The following is an 18,419-nucleotide window of genomic DNA, read 5'->3' as shown; positions in this document are numbered from 1 at the left end:
GACAAGCCACCGGGGTCTGACAATCTGGATGGAAAAATACTGAGGATAATAGCAGACGATATTGGCACTCCTATTTGCCACATCTTCAATTGATGCCTACTAGAGTGTGCCCTCAGTCCTGGAGGAAAGCTAAAGTAATTCTGCTACCCAAGAATAGTAAAGCCTCCTTTACTGGCTCAAATAGCCGACCAATCAGCCTGTTGCCAACCCTTAATAAACTTCTGGAAAAAATTGTATTTGACTAGATACAATGCTATTTCACAGTAAACAAATTGATAACAGAATTTCAGCATGCTTATAGGGAAGGACACTCAACAAACACAGCATTTACACAAATGACTGATGATTGGCTGAGAGAAATTAATGATAAAATGATTGTGGGGGCTGTCTTGTTAGACTTCAGTGCAGCTTTTGACATTATTGATCATAGTCTGCTGCTGGAAAAACATATGTGTTATGGCTTTACACCCCCTGCTATATCGTGGATAAAGAGTTACTTGTCTAACAGAACACAGAGGTTGTTCTTTAATGGAAGCCTATCAAATATAATCCAGTTACAGGCCCTAGTTTTGTTGTACCTTGACTACTGTTCAGTCGTGTGGTCAGGTGCCACAAAAAATGACTTACGAAAATTGCAATTGGCTCAGAACAGGGCAGCATGGCTGGCCCTTGGATGTACACAGAGAACTAATATTAATAATATGCATGTCAATCTCTCCTGGCTGAAAGTGGAGGAGAGATTGACTTCATCACTACTTTTATTTATGAGAGGTATTGACATGTTGAATGCACTGAGCTGTCTGTTTAAACTACTGGCACACAGCTCAGACACCCATCCATACCCCACAAGACATGCCACCAGAGGTCTCTTCACAGTCCCCAAGTCCAGAACAGACTATGGGAGGCGCACAGTACTACATAGAGCCATGACTACATGGAACTCTATGCCACATCAAGTAACTGATGCAGCAGTAAAATTAGTTAAAAAAACAGATTAAAAAAACACCTTATGGAACAGCAGGGTCTGTGAAGCAACACAAACATTGGCACAGACACATGCATACACACAAACACACATGCATACACACACACACACACACACGCACACACACACACACACACACACACACACACACACACACACACACATGAATTTAGGACTGTACAGTCGTGGCCAAAAGTTTTGAGAATGACACAAATATAAATTTTCACAAAGTCTGCTGCCTCAGTTTGTATGGTGGCAATTTGCATATACTCCAGAATGTTATGAAGAGTGTTCAGATGAATTGCAATTAATTGCAAAGTCCCTCTTTGCCATGCAAATGAACTGAATCCCAATAAAACATTTCCACTGCATTTCAGCCCTGCCACAAAAGGACCAGCTGACATGTCAGTGATTCTCTCGTTAACACAGGTGTAAGTGTTGACGAGGACAAGGCTGGAGATCACTCTGTCATGCTGACTGAGTTTGAATAACAGACTGGAAGCTTCAAAAGGAGGGTGGTGCTTGGAATCATTGTTCTTCCTCTGTCAACCATGGTTACCTGCACGGAAACACGTTCTGTCATCATTGCTTTGCACAAAAAGGGCTTCACAGGCAAGGATATTGCTGCCAGTAAGATTGCACCTAAATCAACCATTTATCGGATCATCAAGAACTTCAAGGAGAGCGGTTCAATTGTTGTAAAGAAGGCTTCAGGGCGCCCAAGAAAGTCCAGCAAGCACCAGGACCGTCTCCTAAAGTTGATTCAGCTACGGGATCGGGGCACCACCAGTACAGAGCTTGCTCAGGAATTGCAGCAGGCAGGTGTGAGTGCATCTGCACACACAGTGAGGCAAAGACTTTTGGAGGATGGCTGCTGTCAAGAAGGGCAGCAAAGAAGCCACTTCTCTCCAGGAAAAACATCAGGGACAGACTGATATTCTGCAAAAGGTACAGGGATTGGACTGCTGAGGACTGGGGTAAAGTCCTTTTCTCTGATGAATCCCATTTCTGATTGTTTGGGGCATCCGGAAAAAAGCTTGTCCAGAGAAGACAAGGTGAGCGCTACCATCAGTCCTGTGTCATGCCAACAGTAAAGCATCTTGAGACCATTCATGTGTGGGGTTGCTTCTCAGCCAAGGGAGTGGACTCACTCATATTTTTGCCTAAGAACACAGCCATGAATAAAGAATGTTACCAACACATCCTCCGACAGCAACTTCTCCCAACCATCCAGGAACAGTTTGGTGATGAACAATGCCTTTTCCAGCATGATGGAGCACCTTGCCATAAGGCAAAAGTGATAACTAAGTGGCTCGGGGAACAAAACATCGATATTTGGGGTCCATGGCTTTGGCAGCAGCTAATGGGGATCCATAATAAATACAAATACAAATACTGCAGCATTCTGTGGCATGTTATTTAATTGTCAGACATTGTTTCTGTTTGACCACCAAAGGGCATCTTTGAGAAGCATTTGATAGTCTTCCATATGAAACAAGCTCTGCAATGCTTGTTTGAAAAAGAGATACTTTTTTCAAAGTATTTTCAATTAATCAATAAATAAAGGTAAAAAAATAAATAATAAATAATCGAAAATGAGACATGGCAATCTGCACAAAGGCAAAAAGGCTATTTTTAAACAATGGATGAGCTTTTCTTAGTAATCTACTAAGAAAATCTAATTCAAAAACTTTTGAATAAGTGAAGCTTTTAGAGAGAGGTTTTGTGCTTTTATATTTAATAATCTTAACCCACCCAGTTCATATTCATTATATAGATTTATTTATTTATCTTGCTCCTTTGCACCCCAGTATCTCAACTTGCACATTCATCTTCTGCACATCCTACCATTCCAGTGTTTAATTGCTATATTGTAATTACTTCGCCACCATGGCCTATTTATTGCCTTATCTCTCTTATCCTACCTCATTTGCACATGCTGTATATAGATTTTTCTACTGTATTATTGATTGTATGTTTGTTTATTCCATGTGTAACTCTGTGTTGTTGTATGTATCAAACTGCTTTGCTTTATCTTTGCCAGGTCGCAGTTGCATATAAGAACTTGTTCTCAACTGGCCTACCTGGTTAAATAAAGGTGAAAAAAAAGATAGGCACGCTATATTTTGTCTGGTTTAGCGTCCCAGATAAAGCAAAATATTTTTTTGCTCGTATGATTTGAAAAATGACTCATCAGGAGTAGGCAGCACCATAAGTAAGTGAGTGAACTGAGATATGACTAAGGAGTTAATCAGGGCGATTTTTCCATAAATAGACAGATATTTAACCTCTCCATGGTTGCAGGATCTTGTCTATTTTTACAAGTTTCTATTGAAATTCATTGTGGAGAGCTTATTTATATCTTTTGTGATATGAATAGCAAGTATGTCTACTTCACCATCAGCCCATTTTATAGGTAAACGGCAGGGTAATGTAAAAGTTGTATTTTTAAAGATCCAATACGTAATATTGTACACTTATTATAATTAGGTGTTAGTACAGAGTCCAGAAAAGTTGTCTAGATCTTCATTGAGACAGGGATCTATCTTGCAGACTTAATATAAAACGAGTCGTCGGCATACATGGACACCTTTGTTTTTAAGCCTTGGATCTCTAATCCTCTAATGTTGTTATTGGATCTGATTTTAATAGCTCGCATTTCGATGGCCATAACGAATAGATATGGTGACAGCGTACACCCTTGTTTAACTCCTCTTGACAATTCAAAACTCTCTGAGAAGTAGCCGCTATTTACTATTTTACACCTGGGGTTGCTTTACATTACTTTTACCTATTTTATAAGAGAATAACCACAATTGAAAAAATCCAGGCATTTATTGAAAAAAAATACAGTCTCACTTTATCAAATGCCTTTTCAAAATCTGCTATAAATACCATTCCTGGCTTCTTAGATGTTCCATGATGTTCTATTATTTCTAGTAGTTGTCGTATATTATCTCCAATGTATCGCCCATGTAAAAAAACCTGTCTGATCAGGATGAACAATACCTGGTAAAACCCTTTTAATTCTGAGTGCTATGCATTTTGCTAGTATTTTTGCATCACAACAATGAAGTGTAAGGGGCTTCCAGTTTTTTTTAGATAGACTGGATCTTTATATTTGCCATCTGGGTCTTGTTTTAATAATAGAAAAATCTGACCTTCCTGCTGAGTACCTGACAGACTACCATCTCTATAGGAGTAGTTAAAACAAACAATCCAACAATGGATCTTTTAGTATATCAAAAAAGGCTTGATATACCTCTACCGGTATGCCATCAAGCCCTGGGGGTTTTTCCAGACTGAAAGGATTTAATAGCCTCAAAGTTCTTCCTCTGTAATTTGGCCTTCGCACTGATCTTTCTGTACATTAGTTAATTTTCAATTTTTCATATTATTTGGAAAGAATCCCTTACCATAATCTTCATTCAGTGGGAGGATGAGATGTAAAAGAGAACATCTGCTTAAAATATTTAGCTTCCTCTTTTAAAATATCATTCAGAGAATCATAGATGACTTCGTCTTCAGTAACGAGTTTCTGCAAATTATTTTTGTTAGCATTCCTGTGTTGCAGATTCAGAAAGAATTTTGTGCATTTTTCTCCATATTCCATCCAGTTTGCTTTATTTTTGTAATAGATTACATTAGATCGTTCTTGAATAAGTTCCTCAAGTTCATTTTGTTTTTCCTCCAACTTATTTTGTATCTCTGTAGTATCGTTTTTTTTTGCTATCTACCTGTACTATTAGTTCATCTATTTCCCTTGTTAGTCTTGTCTCTTTATCCAGAAACTGCTTTTTTTATTATTGATGAATATTGAATTGAATGACCTCTGAAGGTACAGTGGGGCAAAAAAGTATTTAGTCAGCCACCAATTGTGCAAGTTCTCCCACTTAAAAAGATGAGAGGCTTAAATACTTATTTTCCACCATAATTTGCAAATAACTTAATTAAAAATCCTACAATGTGATTTTCTGGATTTCTTTTTCTCATTTTGTCTGTCATAGTTGAAGTGTACCTATGAAGAAAATTACAGGTCTCTCTCATCTTTTTAAGTGGGAGAACTTGCACAATTGGTGGCTGACTAAATACTTTTTTGCCCCACTGTACATTTAAAGGTATCCCAAACAATAAATGGATTTTCTGTTCCTATATTATGCTGGACACAATCAGTTAGAGCTTGTAAAGTTACTGCCATCGGAGGTATTATGACAGTCACAACTAGAGCTTTCAAATGACTGATATTTAGACTTTAAAAAATAGGTTCTAGTAATATATGTTTTATTCCCTTGCCTGTTTGCCTGTGAGCCAATGCCACAGATGTTCGAAAATTGAGACAAGATATTATGTGTGTAGTAAATCTGAGTAGGTTGATGTGTATGATATTGGATATGATATCATGAGAGTGTGTACGATGTCTGTATAAAAGTAAGACTATAATGTGTGATGTCCAAATAAATAATAACTCTGCCAATTTGCATGGTTGAGTGTCTATGTGTGTAACATGTAGTGCGTATAGCCTTGATATTCATGATGATAATTGTAATCCATATCGCATCACCATCATAGTTGCATCATAATTACCTTTAACATCATTAAAAAACACATCCCAGCATTTCCATAGCAATTGACGTTTCACATGATCATGAAAGAGACCTTACATTTCTATAGAGACGACTTCACTACAGTACAAATGTATTCTGTACAATATGTTATTATTCCCCAATGCCCCTATTCTGATATCTTCCCCTTGCTTGTTGTAAACTTATATAAACATGTAGACAAAGACATAGAAAATATATACAAACAAGAAACATTAAATTATAGAACAGTTCAATAGAGAGAGATGAGAAAGGGAGAGAAGAGACAAGAGAGTGAGTGAAGGGAGCAAGATCAAGTGTGTGTGTGTGTGTGTATGAATAAGTCCGTATGTGTAAGTGAACATGTAATTGAGTACGTGTGTGTTCATATCCACTTCATAATGTTCAGATAATTTTACAGTTCCCATACCTTCTTTTTTTCGTAACCTGAATTCCCTGTAGAATTTAGTACAGCCACGGAGTTATGGAGCTGTCTCGGAATAGCTGCCCATCTATAAAGAGTTTGTCCACAATGATAAAGGCACGCTTACCCCTCTCCCTCTGTTGCCTCTGTACAGGATACAGTCTCTTACGACGTTTGTTTATCTCCCATGGAAATTGGTCAAGGAACCTGAATTTGGTCCCTTTAAGCTCCTTCACCTGCTTTTGATCAGCTCCTTTTGTTGGTAGTGTTCAAATTTTGCGATGATCGGTTGGGGACCCTTGGTCTTGTCGCTCCGAGCTCCAAGTCTGTGTACTCGGTGGAAAGCCACCTTGTTTACAGTCTCTGTAGCAAGTTTCAAGGCGGATTGCATGAATTCTCTGATCGCGCCCTCTGGATTATTGGATGCGTCCTCAGGAATCCCAGAAAATATTAGATTTTCACACATGCTACGACTTTGTATGTCTAGCAGCGACTCCTTCATCACCCTGTTGTCCCTGAGTAGACAATCCATTTCAGAATCTTAGATTTTTGCCTTGGCTGTGAGTGTCTTGTTCTCTCCTTGGAGAGTGAGAATTTCACTCTGGCTAAACTCCAAACTCCCTAACCCCCCCCCCCCCAGCCCTGCTACCTCCTCACACAACTATTCCATTGTTGCATGGATTCCAGCCAGAGCACTAGCCTCTACTTCAACGGTAAGTCAATCGTCTGTGTCTGTAGATTAATTTGTTTTTCTTTTTTTTGTCGGGTTAGAGTTCTTTTGTGAGGTGGTCGGATCTTTCCACGAAGGAGTATGTTGTTCCTCCATAGCGTAAAGCTGTTGGTACTCGTCGATTTCCCTCAGGATCTCCTTAGTATCCAGGTTGGCTCTTTACTGCAACCAGTTGTTTTTCAAAAGTTAACAATTCATCTTTTCCACGACAACGACCAGTGGCTGTAGTACAGCCACCTGGCACTGTTGTTTGGTTAGCGGTGTTTCCTAGCTGTTAAAAGCTAAACACGTCGCGGAATCCACACAAAAAGTTTGGTATTCTTATTTAATTAATAGTGGTTTTGTTTTAATCAAAAATAACAAACCGGGTGTTTTCCAGCATACAGTGTTCAGCTGCGCACTCTGATGACGTGTGACGACAATGAGGGAGGAGAGCAAACCGAAATCTTGTTATAATTACTTACATTTGCTTCCACCATAATGTTTTTGTCAGACATCTTTGCTGAAGAAAGTCAGCAGCGACGGGTGGCATAACATCAATTTCATCATTGTAACCACTCGATATGATTGGTCATATAAAAACCTTGGGACCCAAATGCATAATGAGTGCTCTAACTCCCCCTTGTGGTGGTCTGGAGCAATGAAGCCGTGACGCTGGGTACCTCTAAGTCCGGCGGCGTAAGTTAGCAACTTTTAAAGGAAAGTATGTTGAGTTTCCCTGTATCCCTGTAGTTTGCGGGAACCTGTATTATTCATTACAAGATTTAGTGAATGATTTGTCCCAATTACAATTATTTTTGTTTTTGAAATATTTAGGACTAACTTATTCCTTGGCACCCATTCTGAAACTAACTGCAGCTCTTTGTTAAGTGTTTCAGTCATTTCAGTCGCTGTAGTAGCTGATGTGTATAGTGTTGAGTCATCCGCATACACACTGGCTTTACTCAAAGCCAGTGGCATGTCGTTAGTAAAGTTTGAAAAAAGTAAGGGGCCTAGACCGCTGCCCTGGGAAATTCCTGATTCTACCTGGATTTCTTTGGCGAGGCTTCCATTAAAGAACAACCTCTGTGTTCTGTTAGACAAGTAACTCTTTATTCACAATATAGCAGGGGGTGTAAAGCCATAAAACAAATTTTTCCATCAGCAGACTATGATCGATAATGCCAAAAGCCACAATGAAGTCTAACAAAACAGCCCCCACAATATTTTTATCAACAATTTCTCTCAGCCAATCATCAGCCATTTGTGTAAGTCCTGTGCTTATTGAATGTCCTTCCCTATAAGCATGCTGAAAGTCTGTTGTCAATTTGTTTACTGTAAAATAGAATTGTATCTGGACAAACAAAATTTTTCCCAAAAGATTATTAACCTTACTAGGGGGTGTGGGACGTTAGTTTGTAGAAACATGCCAAACGATGTTTTGTTCAATAATCCACTGTCTCAAACAACATCCGGTGAAATTGCAGAGCGTGAAACTCAACAAAACAGAAATTCTCATAATAAACATATATAAAAGATACAAATGTTATACGCCAGCTTAAAGATAAACTTCTTGTTAATCCAACCGCTGTGTCAGATTTCAAAAAGGCTTTACGGCGAAAGCAAACCATGTGATTATCTGAGAACAGCGCCCAGCAGACAAATCATTACAAACAGTTAGCAGCCAAGAAAAGGAGTAACAAAAGTCATAAATAGCGATAAAATGTATCACTTACCTTTGATGATCTTCATATGGTTGTACTCCGAAGACTCCATGTTACACAATAAATGTTTGTTTTGTTCGATAATGTCCCTCTTTATGTCCAAAAACCTCAGTTTTGTTGGTGCATTTTGTTCAGCAATCCATTGGAACAAAGCGCGGTCACAACAGACAGACGAAAAAGTACAATAAAAGTTCGTAGAAACATGCCAAACGATGTTTAAAATCAATCCTCAGGATGTTTTTGTCATAAATAATAAATCATATTTCAACCGGACAAAAGCTTCGTCAATAGAAAAGGAGAAACAAGAAAGGCGCGCTCCAGTAAAGGGGGCTTTACTATCCTTAGGCAGGGTAATAACTTTAGCTTCCCTCCAGGCCTAAGGGCACAAACTTTCTAGTAGGGTTAAATTGAAGATGTGGCAAAATGTTCCATCCCAGCTGTCTGACACTGATACACAACAATCATTTTTTCACCTCTTCCCCACTTACATTACAGAATTCCAAATTACAATGCTTGTCTTTGATAATTTGGTCAGATATACTTGGAAGTGTAGTGTCAGCATTTCTTGCTGGCATGTCATGCCTAAGTTTGCTAATCTTGCCAATGAAAAAATCATTAAAGTAGTTGGCAACATCAGTGTGATTTGTGATGGAGCGGAAATTTTTGGCCAAAATGTTATATAAGGTGCTCTAAAGCTTTTTACTTTTTACCTTCTTTGTCATTTATCTTTGTTTCATAGTGTAGTTTCTCATTTTTATTCAGTTTAGTCACATGATTTCTCAATTTGCAGAACATTTGCTATTTATATATATATATGACATATATATAGTGTGATGGGTCTATTATTGTCCTATATACAGTGTGATCGGTCTATTATTGTTCTATATATAGTGGGATAGGTCTATTATTGTCCTATATATAGTGTGATCGGTCTATTATTGTTCTATATATATATATATATATAGTGTGATCGGTCTATTATTGTTCTATATATAGTGTGATAGGTCTATTATTGTCCTATATATTTATTTATTTATTTTATTTCACCTTTATTTAACCAGGTAGGCAAGTTGAGAACAAGTTCTCATTTACAACTGCGACCTGGCCAAGATAAAGCAAAGCAGTTCGACACATATAACAACACAGTTACACATGGAGTAAAACAAACATACAGTCAATAATACAGTAGAAAAACAAGTCTATATACAATGTGAGCAAATGAGGTGAGATAAGGGAGGTAAAGGCAAAAAAGGCCATGGTGGCAAAGTAAATACAATATAGCAAGTAAAACACTGGAATGGTAGATTTGTAGTGGAAGAAAGTGCAAAGTAGAAATAGAAATAATGGGGTGCAAAGGAGCAAAATAAATAAATGAATACAGTAGGGAAAGAGGTAGTTGTTTGGGCTAAATTATAGATGGGCTATGTACAGGTGCAGTGATCTGTGAGCTGCTCTGACAGCTGGTGCTTAAAGCTAGTGAGGGAGATAAGTGTTTCCAGTTTCAGAGATTTTTGTAGTTCGTTCCAGTCATTGGCAGCAGAGAACTGGAAGGAGAGACGGCCAAAGGAGGAATTGGCTTTGGGGGTGACCAGAGAGATATACCTGCTGGAGTGCGTGCTACGGGTGGGTGCTGCTATGGTGACCAGTGAACTGACATAAGGCGGGGCTTTACCTAGCAGAGACTTGCAGATGACCTGGGTTTGGCGACGAGTATGAAGCGAGGGCCAGCCAACGAGAGCGTACAGGTCGCAGTGGTGGGTAGGATATGGGGATTTGGTGATAAAACGGATGGCACTGTGATAGACTGCATCCAGTTCATTGAGTAGGGTATTGGAGGCTATTTTGTAAATGACATCGCTGAAGTCGGGGATCGGTAGGATGGTCAGTTTTACGAGGGTATGTTTGGCAGCATGAGTGAAGGATACTTTGTTGGAAATAGGAAGCCGATTCTAGATTTAATTTTGGATTGGAGATGCTTAATGTGAGTCTGAAAGGAGAGTTTACAGTCTAACCAAACACCTAGGTATTTGTAGTTGTCCACATATTCAAGTTAGAACCGTCCAGAGTAGTGATGCTGGACGGGCGGGCAGGTGCGGGCAGCGATCAGTTGAAGAGCATGCATTTAGTTTTACTTGCATTTAAGAGCAGTTGGAGGCAACGGAAGGAGAGTTGTATGGCATTGAAGCTCATCTAGATGTTAGCTAACACAGTGTCCAAAGAAGGGCCATAAGTATACAGAATGGTGTCGTCTGCGTACAGGTGGATCAGAGAATCACCAGCAGCAAGAGCGACATCATTGAAGTATATAGAGAAGAGAGTCGGCCTGAGAATTGAACCCTGTGGCACCCCCATAGAGACTGCCAGAGGTCCGGGCAACAGGCCCTCCGATTTGACATACTGATCTCTATCGGAGAAGTAGTTGGTGAACCAAGCAAGGCAATCATTGGAGAAACCAAGGCTGTTGAGTCTGCCAATAAGAATGTTGTGATTGACAGAGTTGAAAGCCTTGGCCAGGTCGATGAATACGGCTGCACAGTAATGCCTCTTATCGATGGCGGTTATGATATCATTTAGGACCTTGAGCGTTGCTGAGGTGCACCCATGACCAGCTCTGAAACCAGATTGCATAGCGGAGAAGGTACGGTGAGATTCGAAACGGTCGGTAATCTGTTTGTTAACTTGTCTTTCAAAGACCTTAGAAAGACAGGGTAGGATAGATATAGGTCTGTAGCAGTTTGGGTCTAGAGTGTCTCCCCTTTTGAAGAGGGGGATGACCGTGGCAGCTTTCCAATCTATGGGAATCTCAGACGATAACAAAGAGAGGTTGAACCTCATATTATCACAGAGGGGGACTGGGGATGCTACCCTGACCTTGGTGAACATGGTGGCTAGTTACATTCAACATGCTAAATCATATCATCACAGAGAGGGACTGAGGATGCTATTCATAAAGGAATGTATATGTTTAAAGTAATGACTAAAGAATTCCACCCTGAAACGTGTAAGACTACGTGAAATGTATTAGAATTATAAGACTATAATCCAATAATGTGTGGGTGAGACAAGTTATGACTCTGAAAACTGATAACAGGAAAAAGGGCCCTTCTAAGGCCTCTCTAATCTGAGGAGAGGAATGGCGAGAAACTGCCAAGGCTGGTAGAAAAGTGGTGTGTGTGTGTGTGTGTGTGTGTGTGTGTGTGTGTGTGTGTGTGTGTGTGTGTGTGTGTGTGTGTGTGTGTGAAGGTGAGAGTTATAAAATGACTGTGTATGCATTTTTGACTTCAGAACGTTCTCTGAATAAACTACTACAAACCTTTTGCAGAATCTGAAACTTTTCCTATTTATTATTAAACCCAGGATATTACAAACCTTGGGGAATTAGTCAAAGCTTAAATGATTGCTTAGTTATCATCATTGGGATTGAAAATTGTCATGGCAGCTACCCTGACCTTGGGGAACATGGTGGCTAGTCACCTTCAACATGTTAAATATAGAAAATAGTAAAAATAAAGAAAAACCCTTGAATGAGAAAGTTTGGACACACCTACTCATTCAAGGACGTTTCTTTATTTTTACTATTTTCTACATTGTAGAATAATAGGGAAGACATCAAAACTATGAAATATCACAGGGAATTTTGTAGTAACCAAAAAAGTGTTAAACAAATCAAAATATATTTTAAATTTGAGATTCTTCAAAGTAGCCACCCTTTGACCTTGATGACAGCTTTGCACACTCTTGGCATTCTCTCAACCAGCTTAAGGAATGCTTTTCCAACAGTCTTGAAGAAGTTTCCACATATGCTGAATACTTGTTGGCTGCTTTTCCTTCACTCTGCGGTCCAACTCATCCCAAACCATCTCATACATTTACGTACATTTATACATTTACGTCATTTAGCAGACGCTCTTATCCAGAGCGACTTACAGTAGTGAATGCATACATTTCATACATTTTTTTTTCTTTCTGTGCTGGCCCCCCGTGGGAATCGAACCCACAACCCTGGTGTTGCAAACACCATGCTCTACCAACTGAGCTACAGGGAAGGCTCATCTGATGCAGCACCCCTGGAATGAGTAGGTGTGTCCAAACGTTTGACTTGTACATTTATTTAGAATAGTCCAATCTAAAACTGATAACTTTTTTAATGTTTCACTATTTAAAAATAAAAATGAAATTCACTGAGGATGGTCCTCCCCTTTCTCTTACGAGCCACCACTGCTAGATACAGGCTAGCCTTCATATAAGATACAACATACACTGTTCAATACAGGCTAGCCTTCATATGGGGCGGCAGGTAGCCTAGTGGGTAGAGCATTGGGCCAGTAATTGAAAGGTTGCTAGATCGAATCCCCGAGCTGACAAGGTAAAAATCTGTCGTTCTGCCCCTGAACAAGGCAGTTAACCCACTGTTTCCAGGTAGGCCGTCAATTATAAATAAGAATTCGTTCTTAACTAACTTGCCTGGTTAAAAAAAAATATATATATACTTTTTTTTTAGGTCTTCAATTTCTTTTCTGAGGTCTTGGCTGATTTATTTTTATTTTCCCATGATGTGAAGTTCCAAAGAGGCACTGAGTTTGAAGGTAGGCCTTGAAATACATCCACAGGTACACCTCCAATTGACTCAAATGATGTCAAATAGCCTATCAGAAGCTTCTAAAGCCATGACATCATTTTCTGGAATTTTCCAAGCTGTTTAAAGGCACAGTCAACTTAGTGTATGGAAACTTCTGACCCACTGGAATTGTGATACAGTGAATTATTAGTGAAATAATCTGTCTGTAAACACTTGTTGGAAAAATGACTTGTGTCATGCACAAAGTAGATGTCTTAACCGACTTGCCAAAACTATAGTTTGTTAACAAGAAATTTGTGGAATGGTTGAAAAACGAGTTTTAATGAGTCCAACCTAAGGGTATGTAAACTTCTGATTTGAACTGTATACATAAGGTACAATATCCACTGTTAGATACAGGCTAGCCTTCATATAAGGTACAATATCCACTGTTATAACTATTTTTGAGAAAAAGCGGCTTCATCCAATTTAACATTTTTAGAAAGTAGACATGGCCTTGATATACTGTAAGTTACATGGTAGCCTATTTTTGATATTATAGAAAGTAAATGGTTGATGTTAATGTCTGGTGTTCTTCAGGAAGGAAATAAGCCCTATTTAAACGAGTTCCACATGTTCCCTTTCTATAGTCATGTTAATGTTCCCTTTCTATAGTCATGTTAATGTTCCCTTTCTATAGTCATGTTAATGTTCCCTTTCTATAGTCATGTTAATGTTCCCTTTCTATAGTCATGTCAATGTTCCCTTTCTATAGTCATGTCACAATGTTCCCTTTCTATAGTCATGTCAATGTTCCCTTTCTATAGTCATGTCAATGTTCCCTTTCTATAGTCATGTTAATGTTCCCTTTCTATAGTCATGTTAATGTTCCCTTTCTATAGTCATGTTACAATGTTCCCTTTCTATAGTCATGTTCCCTTTCTATAGTCATGTTAATGTTCCCTTTCTATAGTCATGTCAATGTTCCCTTTCTATAGTCATGTCACAATGTTCCCTTTCTATAGTCATGTCAATGTTCCCTTTCTATAGTCATGTCACAATGTTCCCTTTCTATAGTCATGTTAATGTTCCCTTTCTATAGTCATGTTAATGTTCCCTTTCTATAGTCATGTTACAATGTTCCCTTTCTATAGTCATGTCACAATGTTCCCTTTCTATAGTCATGTCACAATGTTCCCTTTCTATAGTCATGTCAATGTTCCCTTTCTATAGTCATGTTAATGTTCCCTTTCTATAGTCATGTTAATGTTCCCTTTCTATAGTCATGTTAATGTTCCCTTTCTATAGTCATGTTCCCTTTCTATAGTCATGTTCCCTTTCTATAGTCATGTTAATGTTCCCTTTCTATAGTCATGTTAATGTTCCCTTTCTATAGTCATGTTAATGTTCCCTTTCTATAGTCATGTTCCCTTTCTATAGTCATGTTCCCTTTCTATAGTCATGTTAATGTTCCCTTTCTATAGTCATGTCAATGTTCCCTTTCTATAGTCATGTTCCCTTTCTATAGTCATGTTCCCTTTCTATAGTCATGTCAATGTTCCCTTTCTATAGTCATGTCAATGTTCCCTTTCTATAGTCATGTTCCCTTTCTATAGTCATGTTCCCTTTCTATAGTCATGTTAATGTTCCCTTTCTATAGTCATGTTAATGTTCCCTTTCTATAGTCATGTCACAATGTTCCCTTTCTATAGTCATGTTAATGTTCCCTTTCTATAGTCATGTTAATGTTCCCTTTCTATAGTCATGTCAATGTTCCCTTTCTATAGTCATGTCAATGTTCCCTTTCTATAGTCATGTCAATGTTCCCTTTCTATAGTCATGTTAATGTTCCCTTTCTATAGTCATGTTAATGTTCCCTTTCTATAGTCATGTTCCCTTTCTATAGTCATGTTAATGTTCCCTTTCTATAGTCATGTTAATGTTCCCTTTCTATAGTCATGTCACAATGTTCCCTTTCTATAGTCATGTTCCCTTTCTATAGTCATGTTAATGTTTCCTTTCTATAGTCATGTCAATGTTCCCTTTCTATAGTCATGTCAATGTTCCCTTTCTATAGTCATGTCAATGTTCCCTTTCTATAGTCATGTTAATGTTCCCTTTCTATAGTCATGTCAATGTTCCCTTTCTATAGTCATGTTAATGTTCCCTTTCTATAGTCATGTTAATGTTCCCTTTCTATAGTCATGTCAATGTTCCCTTTCTATAGTCATGTTAATGTTCCCTTTCTATAGTCATGTCAATGTTCCCTTTCTATAGTCATGTTAATGTTCCCTTTCTATAGTCATGTTAATGTTCCCTTTCTATAGTCATGTTACAATGTTCCCTTTCTATAGTCATGTTACAATGTTCCCTTTCTATAGTCATGTTAATGTTCCCTTTCTATAGTCATGTTAATGTTCCCTTTCTATAGTCATGTTACAATGTTCCCTTTCTATAGTCATGTTACAATGTTCCCTTTCTATAGTCATGTTAATGTTCCCTTTCTATAGTCATGTTAATGTTCCCTTTCTATAGTCATGTTAATGTTCCCTTTCTATAGTCATGTTACAAAGTGTTTTTTCATTGAAACTACCAAATGTCGGCCTTTAACCATCCGAATATTTTCATTTACTGTCCATACGAACACATGTATTCTTATGCTTCCTGGGACTTGTTCAAACGTATGAAGTTCCCGTAGTTTTTTTATAGACAAAGAAGAACTATCAAGGTGTGAAATAATATTATCTACTTATTTATTTTTATTAAGTTTCCCAAGGAGCCACAACCAATGTGTCGCACACGCATGGACGAAAGTGTTCGCTTCTGCTGCAGCATTCGCTGTGAAATGTAATGCGTTATGGCAGTGCATCGGTGTGTGATCTTACTGCTTGGAGGCCAGGAGTCCTGCTGGTTGTGTGTGATCTTACTGCTTGGAGGCCAGGAGTCCTGCTGGTTGTGTGTGATCTTAATGCTTGGAGGCCAGGAGTCCTGCTGGTTGTGTGTGATCTTACTGCTTGGAGGCCAGGAGTCCTGCTGGTTGTGTGTGATCTTACTGCTTGGAGGCCAGGAGTCCTGCTGGTTGTGTGTGATCTTACTGCTTGGAGGCCAGGAGTCCTGCTGGTTGTGTGTGGCTCTGTTGCATCCTGAAGACTTTCCCCTCCCCTAAGGAACACAACACACGACAGTCAAGGGATTTCTAATAGCACAAGTTGAAAGAGAGAGTGTGTGTACCTGGTGTGTGTGTGTACCTGGTGGGTGTGTGTACCTGGTGGGTGTGTGTACCTGGTGGGTGTGTGTACCTGGTGGGTGTGTGTACCTGGTGGGTGTGTGTACCTGGTGGGTGTGTGTACCTGGTGGGTCTGTGTACCTGGTGGGTGTGTGTACCTGGTGGGTGTGTGTACCTGGTGGGTGTGTGTACCTGGTGGGTCTGTGTACCTGGTGGGTCTGTGTACCTGGTGGGTGTGTGTACCTGGTGGGTGTGTGTACCTGGTGGGTCTGTGTACCTGGTGGGTGTGTGTACCTGGTGGGTGTGTGTCAGTCTGTCAGTCAGTGATGTGATGCCCTGCTCCAGTGTATCCAGAGTGTGGTGTTGAGGATCCTGCTCTCCGAACACTCCTCTCAGACTCCTCAACGCTGACCGCACCAGCTGCAGCTCCTCAGCCTACACACACACACACACACACACACACACACAGAACAAAAATATAAATGCAACATGCAACAATTTCTAAGATTTAGATAAGAGTAACAGTTCATCAGGAAACCAGAGAATTGAAATCCATTCATTAGGCCCTAATCTATGGATTTCACATGGCTGGGAATACAGATATGCATCTGTTGGTCACAGAAACCTTTAAAAAATATATAATGGCGTGGATCAGAAAACCAGTCAGTATCTGGTGTGTCCACCATTTGCCTCATGCAGCGTGACACATCTCCTTCACATAGAGTTGATCAGGCTGTTGATTGTGGGCTGTAGAATGTTGTCCCACTCCTCTTCAATGGCTGTGCAAAGTTTCTGGATATTGGTGGGAACTGGAACACTCTGTCGTACACGTCGATCCAGAGCATCCCAAACATGCTCAATGGGTGACATGTCTGGTGAGTATAAAGGCCATGTAAGAACTGGGTCAGTATTCGTGTTGTTGTGGTCAGTAGTTGTGTCGTTGTGGTCAGTAGCCAGTTGTGGTCAGTAGCTAGTTGTTGTCAGTATTCGTGTTGTTGTGGTCAGTAGATGTGTTGTTGTGGTCAGTAGATGTGTTGTTGTGGTCAGTAGATGTGTTGTTGTGGTCAGTAGCTAGTTGTGGTCAGTAGCTAGTTGTGGTCAGTAGCCAGTAGCCAGTTGTGGTCAGTAGCCAGTTGTGGTCAGTAGTTGTGTCGTTGTGGTCAGTAGCCAGTAGCCAGTTGTGGTCAGTAGCTAGTTGTGGTCAGTAGCTAGTTGTGGTCAGTAGCCAGTTGTGGTCAGTAACCAGTTGTGGTCAGTAACCAGTTGTAGTCAGTAGCCAGTTGTGGTCAGTAGCCAGTTGTGGTCAGTAGCTAGTTGTGGTCAGTAGCCAGTTGTGGTCAGTAACCAGTTGTAGTCAGTAGCCAGTTGTGGTCAGTAGCCAGTTGTGGTCAGTAGCCAGTTGTGGTCAGTAGCCAGTTGTGGTCAGTAGCTAGTTGTGGTCAGTAGCCAGTTGTGGTCAGTAGCCAGTTGTGGTCAGTAGTTGTGGTCAGTAGTTGTGGTCAGTAGCCAGTTGTAGTCAGTAGCCAGTTGTGGTCAGTATTTGTGTCGTTGTGGTCAGTAGCCAGTTGTGGTCAGTATTTGTGTCGTTGTGGTCAGTAGCCAGTTGTGGTCAGTAGCCAGTTGTGGTCAGTAGCTAGTTGTGGTCAGTATTAGTGTTGTTGTGATCAGTATTTGTGTTGTTGTGGTCAGTAGTTGTGGTCAGTAGTTGTGGTCAGTAGTTGTGTGGTCAGTAGTTGTGTGGTCAGTAGTTGTGTGGTTAGTAGTTGTGTGGTCAGTAGTTGTGGTTCAGTAGTTGTGTCAGTAGTTGTGTCAGTAGTTGTGTGGTCAGTAGGTGTGGTCAGTAGTTGTGTGGTTCAGTAGTTGTGTGGTTCAGTAGTAGTGTGGTTCAGTAGTTGTGGTCAGTAGTTGTGTGGTCAGTAGTTGTGGTCAGTAGTTGTGGTCAGTAGTTGTGGTTCAGTAGTTGTGGTTCAGTAGTTGTGGTCAGTAGTTGTGGTCAGTAGTTGTGGTCAGTAGTTGTGTGGTTCAGTAGTTGTGTGGTCAGTAGTTGTGGTCAGTAGTTGTGTGGTTCAGTAGTTGTGGTCAGTAGTTGTGGTTCAGTAGTTGTGATCAGTAGTTGTGGTTCAGTAGTTGTGGTCAGTAGTTGTGTGGTTCAGTAGTTGTGGTCAGTAGTTGTGATCAGTAGTTGTGGTCAGTAGTTGTGGTCAGTAGTTGTG

At 39.9% G+C, this 18,419-nt stretch overlaps 1 protein-coding gene across 5 annotated transcripts in view; it reads right to left on the bottom strand.

Annotated features, from left to right (window-relative positions):
• Positions 1-18,419, bottom strand: part of LOC115204708 (dixin-A) — a 92,062-nt gene that overhangs the window by 4,358 nt on the left and 69,285 nt on the right. For 3 of the 5 annotated variants that reach the window (XM_029770432.1, XM_029770436.1, XM_029770433.1), the window contains exons 15-16: positions 16,501-16,641; positions 15,866-16,142 (exon numbers count right to left, since the gene is read on the bottom strand). In XM_029770432.1, the coding sequence (XP_029626292.1) occupies positions 15,866-16,142; positions 16,501-16,641 (418 nt within the window). The remainder of the gene's footprint in view (positions 1-15,865; positions 16,143-16,500; positions 16,642-18,419) is intronic. The other 2 variants (XM_029770434.1, XM_029770435.1) reach the window with 2 other exon arrangements.

Source organism: Salmo trutta, chromosome 12, assembly GCF_901001165.1.
Source record: "Salmo trutta chromosome 12, fSalTru1.1, whole genome shotgun sequence".
Lineage (NCBI taxonomy): Eukaryota > Metazoa > Chordata > Actinopteri > Salmoniformes > Salmonidae > Salmo > Salmo trutta.
The sequence above is the reverse complement of the archived record's forward strand: the minus strand, read 5'-3'. Positions and strand labels throughout refer to the sequence as shown.